The sequence below is a fragment of the Chaetura pelagica genome, unplaced genomic scaffold, assembly GCF_000747805.2.
Source record: "Chaetura pelagica isolate M959 unplaced genomic scaffold, ChaPel_1.0 scaffold363, whole genome shotgun sequence".
Taxonomy (NCBI): domain Eukaryota; kingdom Metazoa; phylum Chordata; class Aves; order Apodiformes; family Apodidae; genus Chaetura; species Chaetura pelagica.
The window spans coordinates 122,712-135,716 of NW_009952720.1; the positions used below are offsets into that span (position 1 = coordinate 122,712).

A 13,005-nucleotide genomic window follows, 5' to 3' on the forward strand; every position below is an offset into this window, starting at 1 on the left:
ACACTGAAGTTAAATGTAAAAAAAAAAAAAAAAAAAAAAAGAATATTTTACCCTGCACACCTTGAAGTTCATTCAAAATTGATGTTTCATTAAAAATAGTTTGACCAAGAAAAAAAAAAGTAAGAAAAAATTAGAATGAAAATATTTTGGAGCTTTCTTTAGAAAGAAATTCAGGACTTTGTCCATTCTTGATGCACCATGCTTGGAAATGGATGGCCCAGTTTCATCTCTACAAGGCTAAGATGCTTCCCAAAGGGGAAACTTGGTCAATAAAACCATGTTTGCATCCAGTGATTTGTCCTCCACGATTGCTGGCAAAGCCTGGTGGTCATATAATAGAACACTTAAAGCCTGAGGGGGGGGGATAAAAAACCCCAACACACCAAAGAATGTTGAGAAAGAGGAACTGGGGCTTCCCCTTGGGCACGGCTGTGGTGGCTTCCAATAAACCACGACCAAAGTTTCCCAGGGTGGAGGTTGTGAATTTGGAAGCAGCAGAGAAGATCTGAGCTCTGAGGAGCAAATGTGGGGGTTGGTGCTGGCTGTCCCTCCCCCCCAGGGTGTAACACATACTTGCTCCAGGGCCAGGTTTCCATGAGCTGGGATGGGAGGTGGATTTATTTGGTGGAAAAAAAACCAACACCCGTTTCCCTCTCCCCTGGGACCTGGTGTGTTCCCAGCAGCAGCTCCATGGGGTGGCATTGCCCCATCTCCTCCAGTGCCCAGTCTGGCAGCCTCAGGCACATGGATACATGCACGGGTGGCCCCAGGAGGACACATATTTGGGCAGGTGGGTGTGCACATGTAGGGGGTAGAGATGCTGAGCTCCCTCACTGCAATGGGTGCACGTGCAGAACAACAGGCAGGTGCAGGCCAAGCCATATGTCTTTGCATGTGTGGACATCCCTGGTTTGATAGTTTTAACTTTTTTTTTAAGCCAGTCTGCCAACAAATGCTGCAAGATGTAGTTGAAATGTGGGTTTTTTTGCAGGCAGCTCAAGGGCAAAGGGGCTGCCCTGAACCATTGCAAGTACTGCCAATGCCTTGCCCAGGGTCTTGCAGGGCTCTGCCAGCCCCTGTGCCTGCTGGCAGGGAGGGAGCAGCTGTGCTGCACAGTTTCCTGCTCTGCAGCTTCCATCTTCGTGGCTTTGGCTCCCACAAAGCTCCAGAAATCACGTGTGATGTGTTTCCATCCAGCTCGTGTCCCTCTCACCAGGTGTGTGGCTAAATGCCAAGGCTGCCAAGCCAATCCAGGTGCAGGCAGGGATTTTTACCCTCAGGAACCAAGAGAAAATTAATTATAATGTTCATGCTTTTAAGTGTTCAAGGCCAGGTCGGATGGGGCTTGAAGCAACCTGGTCCAGTGGAAGTTGTCCCTGCCCATGTAGGGGGGTTGGAACTACATGACTTTGCAAGTCCCTTCCAATCTAAGCCATTCCATGGTTCCATGGGAGGCTCTGCAGCCCTCCTGTCCCACCCCCAGGGCTGGGCTGCAGGTGCTGGATCTCAGCTCTGATCTGGCACAGCTGCAGCCTGGTACAGGGCTTAGCTCCTGGGGAAAAGCACGGGATGAGAAGCAGCTGGGAGAAATGCTGCTGAGGAGCTGCCTCCAGTGCTGAGGACATGCATTTAAGCTCATGTCCTCAGCCTGGCTCCTTGTTTGATCTGTTTTGGCTGATCTAGGATGCTTTTGGTGGACATGCTTTCTTCTCCCTGCCCAGGACATGATGCTCTGCTTGGTGAGGTTCCCTACTGCACTGGTGCCTTCTCCTCTTTTTTTCCAGCTTGTTCCTGCAACCCTAGAGCCTGGGAAATGCAGGTAAAAAATGTAAAACCACCTCATGGCAAAGTGAAAGCTCTGCCATGGGTAGCACCACCTGTCTGTGTTTCAACCACATCCTTTTGTGGACTATTTTCCAGGGCTGTGTTCCAGCACGAAAGGTCACATCAGAGTGGCCAAGCACATAAACCCTGGGATATTCCCACTTGGAAATTTAAGAAGGAAGCAAGAGCAGGGAACATGAAGAAAACAAGCCATCCTGCTATTCATAGCCACTTTTAAAAGGATTTTGACTTCTGCAGGCAGTTTTTGCTGCTGTGTTTTAAGCTCATGTCTGGTTGTGGCTGGTGGTCGGGGCGTGGGTGCTTGGAAATGGTATCTCAGGGAAAGGGTTGCAGGAATGGGTGTAGGTTCATCAGGATGGAGGGAGAGGAAAATTCATTGTGCCCTTGATTTCCCTGCTGACTGTGTCTCAGCAGGCCATGTCCTGAATTCCTGTGTGCTGGGGGGCAAGTAAGGACTCTGCCAAAGTCCAAGCACAGCCTGGAGGCTACAGGGATGGTTGTGGAGAGGAGAACTGTGCTTCCCATGCTTTAGAAGACCTTTGAGGCCCTTGTATTCACCATAAATTGCTTGTTGCAGAAACTGAGGGTTTAAATGTGGGACTCTGGAAAGGAGTTTTGGTCAGGGATGTGAGGTAGGAAAGGCATTATTAGGAAATCCTTGTCTGGTGGTGAACACACATAATTCTGCCACACCTTTGGGTTTCACTATCCTAGGGTTTCATCTTCCCACCAGGAGATAATGAGCTGCTCTAATTAAAATCAGCCAGCTGAAGGCTTTTGGACTTGGGTGGCTAGGTGAGGTGCTATTGTTATGTGTTGTACTACTTACTTTTTTAAAAAAATGTCCTTATTGTTGGCCCTGAGCCTGTGACGTGTCCCTGCTGAGCTGGGTCATCTCTTTTCCAGCTTGAAAATGGGTGGTCAACACCAGCAGCCCCAGCTCTGGTTAAACTGGCAGAAATGTTGTCAAGTTCTGTGGATTCCTGCGAACGAAAATGGGGCCTTGAGAGTGGTTTGAGATTGTTCCCTGAATATTCATGGTCTTTCTCCCCGTGGGGCCACGTGAAGGTCTCCTGAGGCAACACAAACCCTGTGAAACTGCATCCAGAGGTGGCAGCACGTGGGAAGCAGGATGTTCAATGGGATGGTTGGGTACAGAGACAGGAGTCCTGCATGGGCAAAGCTTTTGTGAAGGCTAGTGTGCAGGTGTGAGCAAGCAGCACAGGAATACCTGGGGATTTGGGTATGAATGTCAATGGGACTCCAGCCACACATCCCTTGGCCCAGTTTTTGCACATCCCATTTTTGCAAGCTGGGTGTGGGTTCCTTGCTGCACTTTTAGCCCCATTTCAAGTGTGGTCTGAATCTCAGGGCTGGGTGGAGGTGGCTGGGGAGGCTTCAGGGGCTCTGCATGCTGGGGAGCCCATGCAGGGGGGTGTGTGTGGGGGAAATACTGGGTAGCATGTCCAACCTGGGCTCCTTCATGTGTTTCCTGCACATGCTGTTTGCAGCTGCCTCCAAGGAAGCTGCTGCCTGGGGTTGGTGGTCAGGAAGATGCTGGAAATGGATCAGGAGCTCAGTGGATCCCTGGGTGTGAAATTGGGCAGCACAGCTGGTTTCCTTGGGAGGATGGATTTACCAAAAGGTGAGGAGAAGCTTAAAATTAGAAGAAAAAACCCCACAAAGCAAAAAAAAAAATAAATTAAAAAAAAAAAAAATATCAAAACCTGCTCCAACCCAAACTCCCACCCTCTGGAAAAAAAATAAGACCCCACCCCCAAATCCCTCCTCCTCTGAAGACCCCAGGACTCAGCTCCTGAGTGTGAGGTGGTGAAGAGGGTCTGGGTGCCTGGGACCTCACCAGGACACTTTGCTCACAGCCTCTCTGCTGCCTGCTGAAAAATAAGCTGCCAAACATCCCCTCCCCCCCCCTAAAATAAATAATCCCAGTGTCCCCCCATAAAACGCACCCAGGGCTGCTCCTTTCTGGGAGGGGACAGAGTACCCTGAAGATTTGGGAAACAAAGGATGTCTGGGAACACTTGCTGGGAAGTGAAGGGGGTGTGAGAAGCTGCTCCGAGGCTTTGGGAAGGGGTTTTGGGCAGCAGCTGGGCTTGTGGCTGGGGGGGGGGGGGGGGGTGCATGAATAATGAAGGTGACATGAAAGTGATGAAGTAGCCATAAACCGACAGCTAGTTTATGTTGTGAAACTGACGTGTGGCCCCTCAGTTCCAGAAGGACAGGGAACTGCTGGAGAGAGTCCAGGGCAGAGCCCCAGAGATGCTGGAGGGAGGGGAACATCTCCCTGCTGAGGAAAGGCTGAGGGAGCTGGGTCTGTTGGGCTTGGAGAAGAGGAGACTGAGGGGCCACCTCATCCCTGGTTACAGATCTGTTCAGGGCAGTGTCAGGAGGGCAGAGCCAGGCTTTGTGCAGTGATGTCCAGTGACAGGACAAGGGGCACTGGGTGCAAACTGGAGCCCAGGAGGTTCCATGTGAATCTCAGGAAGAACTTGTTTGGTGTGAGAGTGCCAGAGCCCTGGGCCAGGCTGCCCAGAGAGGCTGTGGAGTCTCCTTCTCTGGAGACATTCCAACCCCCCTGGCCACGTTCCTGTGTGATGTGCTCTGGGTGCCCCTGCTCTGGCAGGGGGGCTGGGCTGGGGGAGCTTTCCAGGTCCCTTCCAGCCCCTGGGATTCTGTGTGATTCTCCTTTGGGAAGGCGTTTTGGGAGCAGCTGGGCAGAGGGGCCCCTTCCCCACCTTCCCACGCCGGGCAGGGCACTTGGCACTGTCGGGGAGCAGCTCCCGGCCCGAAGCCAGGGGGGCAGGACAGGAACCATGAGACATTTCCTTGGGGCGGGCACTGGTGACTCCACTGCTTGGAGCAGGAAGAAAGTGCTGAGCTTCCCTCTGCCTGACGGAGCCCAGGAATTGGAAGACCCATCATGTCCAGGGGATGAGGCAGTGCTGCTTTTTTCCAGCCAGGAAAGTAACTTTATTATTATTATCATTATTATTACTATTTATTAAAGGTATAGAGGTTACTACACAGAAATGAAATGCATCTAAATGAATGAAATAAGATCTTCACTTTCTGCTGGGTGGGGTGAGTGTGTGTGTGTGTGTGTGTAGAAACCAGCCAGAAAATGCACCAAAATGAGGGCAAATTCATGCAAATTTATACTTGGGCTTTGTACCTTAGGACTTCTCTGCCCCTTTTGTGATTTGCTTGGATCATTTCTTTCCAGTCCAGCTTGTCAGAAAGCACTGGTAGTTGGATCCCACCTTGGAGGCAGGAAAATGGGTGCTGGAGTCCCAGAGGGTGGGTAATTACAGATAGATCAGGGGCTACCTGATGGGCACTGTCTTGAAAAGCTTAGGAAAGGCTTGTGGTCTGGTAGCATTTCATCATTACCTATGGAAACAGGAGGGATGAAGGTGAGCTTTCTGTCCCATTCCAGGTATGGGATCAGGAGCTTTCCAGGGCCATGTGTGTTGCTGCCATCCAAAACTGGAGTGGAATGCCCATCTCTGCCTGAAAACACCACCAGGAGCTGGCTAATTAGGTAACATCTAGTAAGTCTGAGACAGACCCAGATGCCCCAGGGGACCCCTGTGAATGGTGCTGAGACCAGGCAAGCAGACGTGGTGGGTACGTGTGTCTGGTGGGGGCAGAAGTTGTGCTGGCCAGGCCCTAGATCTCAGCTGTCCTTAGCTGCCTCTCACACAGAACTGCAGGACATCAAATGCCTAAATGGCAAGGTTTCACAGCCTAATAAAACAAGGTGTTCTGTTTATTACTTAGGTGAAGACCACAAAGCCCTGAATATAGCAGCCTACCTTCCTGGCATGTTCCAGCAGCCAAACCCAGAGCATCCCTCACAACGAAGGCACTGAGGGTTGCACCTCTTCCACCCTTTGCTGAGATCCCTGGGCTCAGGGGAGGAGCATCAGAGACACAGAGCCCTCTTCTGAGCACCATGGAGCCCAGGGCTCACAGCCAGCAGGAGGCATCTACCCCTTCCAGCCTGGAGACAGCAGAAGACCTTGGCCTCAAGTTACACACTGCTGTGAGAACCAGGAATAATGAACACGTGCAGGAGCTGCTGGAGAAAGGAGCAGATGTGAACTTTAGAGCAGATTTTGGCTGGACACCACTGCAGAGTGCTGTGCAAGCTAACAGTCTGAAGCTGGTCCAGCTTCTGCTGGACAAGGGTGCTTGTCCACATGCCAGGAAGGACAACGGTGGCACCGCATTTATTGAGGCAGCAATGGTGGGAAACGTGGACATCCTGAAGCTCCTCCTTCGTTGTGGGATAGATATTGATGACCATGACAACAACGGGTTCACAGCTTTCATGGAGGCTGCGTGGTATGGGAAGGAGGAAGCCTTGAAGTTCCTGCACAGCAAAGGAGCAGCTGTGAACCTGAGGAGGGAAGTGAGTGAGGAGAAGGCGAAGCTGCACAAAGGAGGGGAGACAGCCTTGATGGATGCCTGCAAGAAGGGCCACTTGTCAGTGGTCAAGATTCTTGTCCAAGAGATGGGGGCTGACGTGAACCTTTGTGACAACAGCGACAGGAACGCCTTGATCCATGCCCTGAAGGAGGACCATGAGAGGGACAAGGAGCCAGCTGCCTCCATCTCCATAGGCAGCTTCCTGCTGGACCAGGGCGTGGATGTGAACAGCAAAGATGAAGGGGGGAAAACTGCCCTCATCCTGGCCGTGGAATTGAGGAGCCTGGATTTGGTGAAAGCTTTGCTGGAGAAGGGTGAGATAGATATTGATGATGCAGACAAGGAGGGCAACACAGCACTGATGGTGGCTGTGGAGAAAAGGGATTGCAAGATAGCCAAGTTCCTGTGTGAGAAAGGAGCAAGGACTGATGTTGGGAACCTCATTGCTGTTGCAAACAGGAAACGTGCTCCTGACATGGTCTGTCTTCTCCAACAGTATAAAACCCAGTTTGTCCAAGAAACCCTTGAAGACTGGGAGCCAGACAGCAAGTGCTGGAGGGACCAGCTGAAGAACCTTTACAAAATGTATCGCCCTATGATTGGCAAACTGAAGGTGTTTCAGTTCATCCAGCAGAGAATTCAGAGCACTTCCCAGGGTGGCATCTACCTGGGGCTCCACGGGGGGACGGAGGTAGCAGTGAAAATAATCCAAAGGACAGAGGGTGACAAAGAGAAAGCCTTCCTTGAACAATGTCGTAGCTGTGAGCACCTGCTGAAGCTCTTCCAGGCTGAGAAGGCAAGAGGCTGCATGTACTTGTGCTTTCCCCTCTGGGAGAGAAACTTTGAAGAACATCTACAGGGATCAGAAGACCAAGTGGATTACAGGGATGCTCTGAGGATGATCTTCAAGGCAGTGAGAGAGCTGCACTCCCTTGGATATGCTTACCAGGATCTGCATCCCAGTAACTTCCTCATAGGTTAATTTCTGGTTTCACACTCTTTTTTTTTTTTTTTTTTTCATTTTGCTTTCCTGGTGCCTGTAGTTTAAAGAGGAAGATGCTCCTTAGCTGTCTGTAAAAAAAGCAACCAAACCCAAACAACAAAAACAAACCAAAAAACAACCAACCAAAAAAACCAACCCAAAAAACCTCATTGCAGTTGCCTTCATGCAGAATGAGGTGTCTGTGGCATTAGCTTTCCTCTCTGAGTAACACAGATGGGTTCACAGATCAGCCTCAGAGGAGTGAGCAGAACAGCTTTAGGCATCTCATTAGATCTGCCCTCTTTCCCAGGGCTCTGCAGACAGATCAGCCCACAGCAGATCTCTTCAGAGAACAGGTTTCTGAACAAGGGCCCATCCAGAAGTCAAAGGCAGACTGGATTAAGTTTTTCCACCATTATTTGTTAACAATTTTTCTCATGTCCTCAGATTTAGGTGGCAAGATTTACCTGGCAGACTTGGATAATAAAAGAAGGTTGATCGAAGGTGAACAAGAACTTGTAAACTCAGATTTAGAGGTAACTTCCTTGCAAATCAACATATGGTTTGAAATTTCAGGCACTTCATGATATTTTCTGTTGCTGTGAATCCTAGGGGAAGCCTTTCTACATCCTCAACTTGGTATTTTTTTTGGGAAAGCCCATAATGCAATAGGTACTGCATAAGCAACATAGAAGCACAGAATGGTTTAGGGTTGGAGGAGACCTTAAAGATCAACTAGCTCCAACCCCAATTCCATGGACACCTCCCACAAGACCAGGCTGCTCCAAACCCCCTCCTTGAACCCTTCCAGGGATGGGGCATCCACAGCTTCACTGGACAACCTGTGCCAGGGTCTCACCACCCTCCCAGTGAAGAATTTATTCCTAACATCATAAGAATGATGGTGCTTAGGGTGCAAGGCTGTGGCTGGTGTTGGGAGGCCCACAGATCCCTTGGGAACCTGTCTGTGGTCCCTGTCTCCTCTGTCTGCTGATGTTGGCATGCTAATCCTCTTCCTTTTTGGAAGAAGCCCCCTTCTCCAGGCCCCTGAGCAGTGATGTGTCTCTTTGCAGGCCCTCAGCGACCTCGTGCTGTATGTTTTAGCAGGGGGTAGGAAACCCTTTCAGCAAGTCAGTACCAAGGATTTGGATACTCATTCCCCAGATTACTGGGAGGCCCTGGACCTTGTAGAAAACCTGAGGTCTCATGATGAGCAAGGCTTGGAAGGCTTGAGCAAACATCCCTATTTCTGGAGCAAGCAGCTGTAAGTGCTGGGTGTACAAAGGGAAAACTTTTGGAACAGGATTTGCCCGGAGTGCTGGGAACAGTCACGTCCTTTTGCAGCTAATGAAGCTCCTCATCCCACAGCAGGTTCAACTTCCTGAAGGGTATATGGAATAAAATCAAAGATTACAACTGGAAAGACAGAAATGCTGTATTTGAGGCTGCTGCATGTTTTCCTTACTCGTGGACCAAGAAGGTAATCCTCTTCTCTTGGGCTGGATGTGAAGTTTGGGGTAGACTTTCAGGCAGAAGCTTTTCCTGAGTGTTTCACAGGCCCTGTCTAAAATGGTAACTGGAAAAGGAGCCCCACACAAATTGAGATAACTGGAGGAAACAAATCTAAGCCAAGTAGCCCCACCAGACTGAAGACATTGATGCTAGAGGAAGGTTCTGTTGACAGGGTTGGTAGTAGGGGATGGTTGTTACAGAAGTAGATGTCAAATCTTCAAAGGTGTTTCATTCCTGGTGTGTGAATGGCAGACAATAATCCACATGCTTTTTTTCAGATTGATCCAGATGTTCTGAAGGTCATGAAAAATCCTAAGAAAGGAAGACCATTCGTATATGGCGACAGCATCATCGACCTATTGAGGCTGATGAGAAACCTGGATGAACACCCAAATGAGAGGTACCTGTCCACTCCCTCACCCCTGCCACAGCTGCATTGCAGGGACCATCTGGGTATCTGCAAGTGTCAGTGAGTTTGACAGCAGAATCTTCTTCAGATGGTTTTCCAGAAGGGTAAACACAACCATGTGCTCTACAGAAGAGGACATAATGAATGTGTCCTTCTCAGCTGTTGTGTTGTTTATTGGCTGCAGGCTGTTGAGGAAGGTTTTTAGATGACTCAAATATTTTTAGCATCCTTTATGCTGATGAAAAGCCTTCTTACCTACCAGGCAAGTATTTCCAAAGTGCTGAAGTGCTTTGAGATATGGATCAGGAAGCACTGGTCCTGTTAGGAGGTCTTGACTCAATAAAAGCTTCCAGATTTTCCAACCCTCTACAGTCATGGCCACTTAGATGTGAGGCTAGGGGTGATGTTAACTCCAAGGGATGGTTCCACTGAGGCTGGTGGCCAGTACTGCTCTTCAGTGAAGATGCAGGTTATGATCAGGGAGATGGAAGTGCCGGGGGAGTAGTGAAAAAAATTGAGGAGTTTAGGGAAGGTACAGAAAAGTTGCTGCTCAAAGGTTTCTTGGGTAACATTCCTGTGTTCTCAGGAAGCCTCTGCAATGGGTTTTTCTCTGCAAGGGAGGAACCAGGGCATTCTGAACAGCTGAATCCTTGGGCAAGCTTTAGAAAGCCATTTTGGTTTTGTTCTCTTTCAGCATCAGTGAGAAAATAGGAGACTATGCTGAGTATTTCTTGAAGACTTTTCCAGAACTTACCATTTACGCCTACAAGAGTTTACGCCAGAATCCCAAATACTGTCACCTTGCAGACATTCAGGACCCTTCTCTGTAGGACCTCATTGCCTCATACCCCATGTCTGAAGCCACCATCACTGCCTCTTTTTGTTCCCTGTTTTTTCATCTGCAAAAGAGTTGAAGGATGTGGGTAAGGGGATGGGAGAGAACACCTACAGGGACAGAGCGTGGAGGACGTAGGGTAAGAAATGAAAGGTGCTTCATAAGTGTTTGGTGTAACAACCACAAGCTTTGGAGAAGAGCCATGCTGAGTGCCAGCCCAGGTCCCCCTTGACTGCATCTGTCCTCCTGGCCTTATCAGTCTCTGAAGTGGAGATCAAGACCCTAATCCTTACAGAAAGCAGAGAGATGTGAGACAGTCCTCGCAGATTCAACACGTGGGGGAGGCAGGAGAAGAGTTCAGCAGTAGCCAAACAACTGGAGACTCTCTTGATAAAGGAGTTTGAGATCCTTGCTAGGGCAAACATTTCCTTGCACTGATGAGCTGCTCATCTACCCCAAGAAAGACATGGATTCTCTCTTTTCAGTCTTTTTGAAACACAGCAGCCAGGAGATGAGGTGCTTTAGCAATGGTCTGCTGGGACCTGAAGAGCTTCAGCTGGGGGATGCAGGAGATCTTTCCACAAGGAATGGATGTAAGGAGCACAATCCCACACAACTCTGCTCCTGTGAGCAGTCCTGACTGACCTGAGAAAGGTGGCTGATGCCAAAGGGACTGCAGGCACTGGTTCCTCTTGGAAAGCTCAAGCTCTGCCATTGCAGGCTGGGGCTGCAAGGCTCCCCACAAGCACTCCCTCTCTCCAAAGCAGTGCTGCCAGGGGACCATCACTGCCCTCCTGCCAGGCTCACCTCCCTGGCACTGAGCTGGAACCACCCAGCCAGCTCAGAGCTTTGATATTAGATGCTTGGGCAGCACAAACCTATTTTCCAAAATCCCCCAGTGTGCAATGAACGTGCATCTGATTGTCCAAGGGCTGGTTTGTTTCTTGGCTAAGGCTCTGATTTGCACACTGATTCTATGTTGCTTACAGAAATATTTTTCAGCTGTTGAAAGGATCTTTAATTTTTATTTCTTTTTTCAGATGGAGATTGTTATTCTTTCAATTAGCCTACAGAGAACCAAACTTGGAATAAACTTGCCTGGAAAACTGACTCTTGCTATTTAGAAATGAGGTTCCTCCATCCCCTCTGTATACAAAGAGATAGTTTGTGGCACTATCAAATACCCAAAACCTGCCATTTTTGTCCTACTTGTGCCTCTTGGTTGTTTAGGGAAGGTAGTGGGTGGTTAGGCACTGCTCACATGAATTGTTTCTGGCCCATGTGGGTGTCTGATGGGAAAAGATATTGAGGAGCACTGAAAGCTTCCTGTCCTGGGAAGCAAGGAGTCTCTTGTGAAATAATGGGCTAAACTTGGGGGAGATTTGCACTGTTTTTGTGAGGGTGAGGATTTAGTTGGGTGACTTGAGGTGTGAAGATGAGCAGCACTGTTTGCATGTGCATGTTGATGGGTAGGTAAAGCTCTGGGGCAGGCTGTGCTTGGCCTGCCAGGACACATCAGTGGGGCCCACATGTGCTGGGGGCTCCTGAGGTTCCTGTGCCAGCCTGTCCAGTGCTCCTGGCTCAGAGCAAGTGGTCCTGGGAAGCTTTGAACTTGCAGAAGTGTAACTGCAAGGCTGTGCAGCTGTTGATGAGGTGCCATTAAGAGAAAACACTCACAGAAGAATGTCAGCTCCACTTGTGGCAATACTTTTATTTTTTTTCCTTTCCTCCTTGTGGTTTTTGGGGTTTTTTTGTTCTTTTTCTCATGGCCAGAAAGCAGGAGGACACCTGTAGCAGGGGAGCAGTGGGGAGCACAATGGCTCTGTGCTGCAGCAGCATCTTTCTGCTCCTGCACCAGGAGAGGGGAGGCCATGGGCTGGGCTCCTTCAACCTCATAAAACACCACGTTTCCAGCTTGCTTTAACCTTTGCATCTTATTGCATTGTTCCACTCTGGTGCAGTGGCTTGGCAGCCTTCAAAGGCTGTGGAAAGGACTTGCTCAGAGGGAACTCAAGGCTATCCAAAAAGCAGATCAATGATTAAACCCATGGAGGCTGTGGCTTGTCTCTCTGGGGCAATCAGGCTGCTGGGAAGCATTTCCAAGGAAGGCTCATGTGGTCTGCAGGGCCATGTCCTACTTGCTGAGAAGCCAGAGGTGCCAGCAGGTTGGTATCAGAGGAGAAAGGTGATCCATGCACAGCATCTGCACAGCTGATTGTTCACGGAGCATCGGGCCCCAGTAAAAGGTGGGACTGCAGGACTGGGACCAGAAGAGTTGGGCTACTGGACTGGGGAGAACACCAGGCTGCCTCTCCTCCTTGCAGGGTCGAGGAGGATGAGTGAGTGCTCAGCAGGACAAAAAAAACAATGGCAAAGACATCTGGACAGTGCAGCAGCTGGGTGGTATGGCAGTGCCTTCTGTCTCAGCCTGGGGGTGAGAACATTCTAGGCAGCCAGGGGCAGAGCCAGCTGCAGAGTTAGTGCTGCCTGATGTGCTAATGGCTCCCAGCATCAGAGCCCATCTGGAAGCCTTTCCAGAATCCATCTGAACCTGCATGAGCCTTTGCCTCGTCAGTGCAGGCAGCAGACCATGCCTGGTGCCCGAGGGCAGCCTGACTTTGCCTCCACACTTCACTCCCCTGCTGTCACAGCTGTCCATTCTGTATCTGCTGTGCCTCTGCCTTCTTCCTCTGCTCCTGCTGGCCGACCCCAGGGGCTCCACCTGACCTGATGGGATCAGGTGCTCCCCATCCTTTAGGTGCTGAGGAGATGCCTGTGTGCACAGGGATGGCCCCAGGGTCAATGGCTTTCATCTGCTGCACTGGAGTGAAAAAAACCAAACAAACGTAAGTGCACAGAAGCAGTGGTGTGAAGATCCCTCTTAGCTGCAGTTTTGCTGTGAGGAGCCTCAGGTGCCTCAGTGAAGCCTTCTAGGGACCAGGCTCAGGCTGCAGAGCCTGAAGTGTCTGT

The 13,005-nt window shown here is 50.0% G+C and overlaps 1 protein-coding gene across 1 annotated transcript; it reads left to right on the forward strand.

Moving 5' to 3' along the window:
• Nucleotides 1-5,821: 5,821 nt before the first annotated feature.
• RNASEL (ribonuclease L (2',5'-oligoisoadenylate synthetase-dependent)) lies at nt 5,822-10,030 on the forward strand. Its single transcript, XM_009994626.1, has 6 exons — nt 5,822-7,274; nt 7,727-7,815; nt 8,353-8,543; nt 8,648-8,759; nt 9,070-9,191; nt 9,895-10,030. Exons 1-6 carry the CDS (start codon nt 5,822-5,824, stop codon nt 10,028-10,030), a joined length of 2,103 nt encoding a protein of 700 aa, XP_009992928.1.
• The last annotated feature ends 2,975 nt before the right edge of the window (nt 10,031-13,005 follow it).

Excerpts from the sequence above, each read along its gene's own strand:
- RNASEL (XM_009994626.1), top strand. The coding sequence starts at position 5,822 with ATGGAGCCCAGGGCTCACAGCCAGCAGGAGGCATCTACCCCTTCCAGC. Across the intron at positions 7,816-8,352 it reads TTGTAAACTCAGATTTAGAG|GCCCTCAGCGACCTCGTGCT; the intron begins GTAACTTCCTTG and ends GTCTCTTTGCAG. Across the intron at positions 8,544-8,647 it reads TATTTCTGGAGCAAGCAGCT|CAGGTTCAACTTCCTGAAGG; the intron begins GTAAGTGCTGGG and ends CTCATCCCACAG.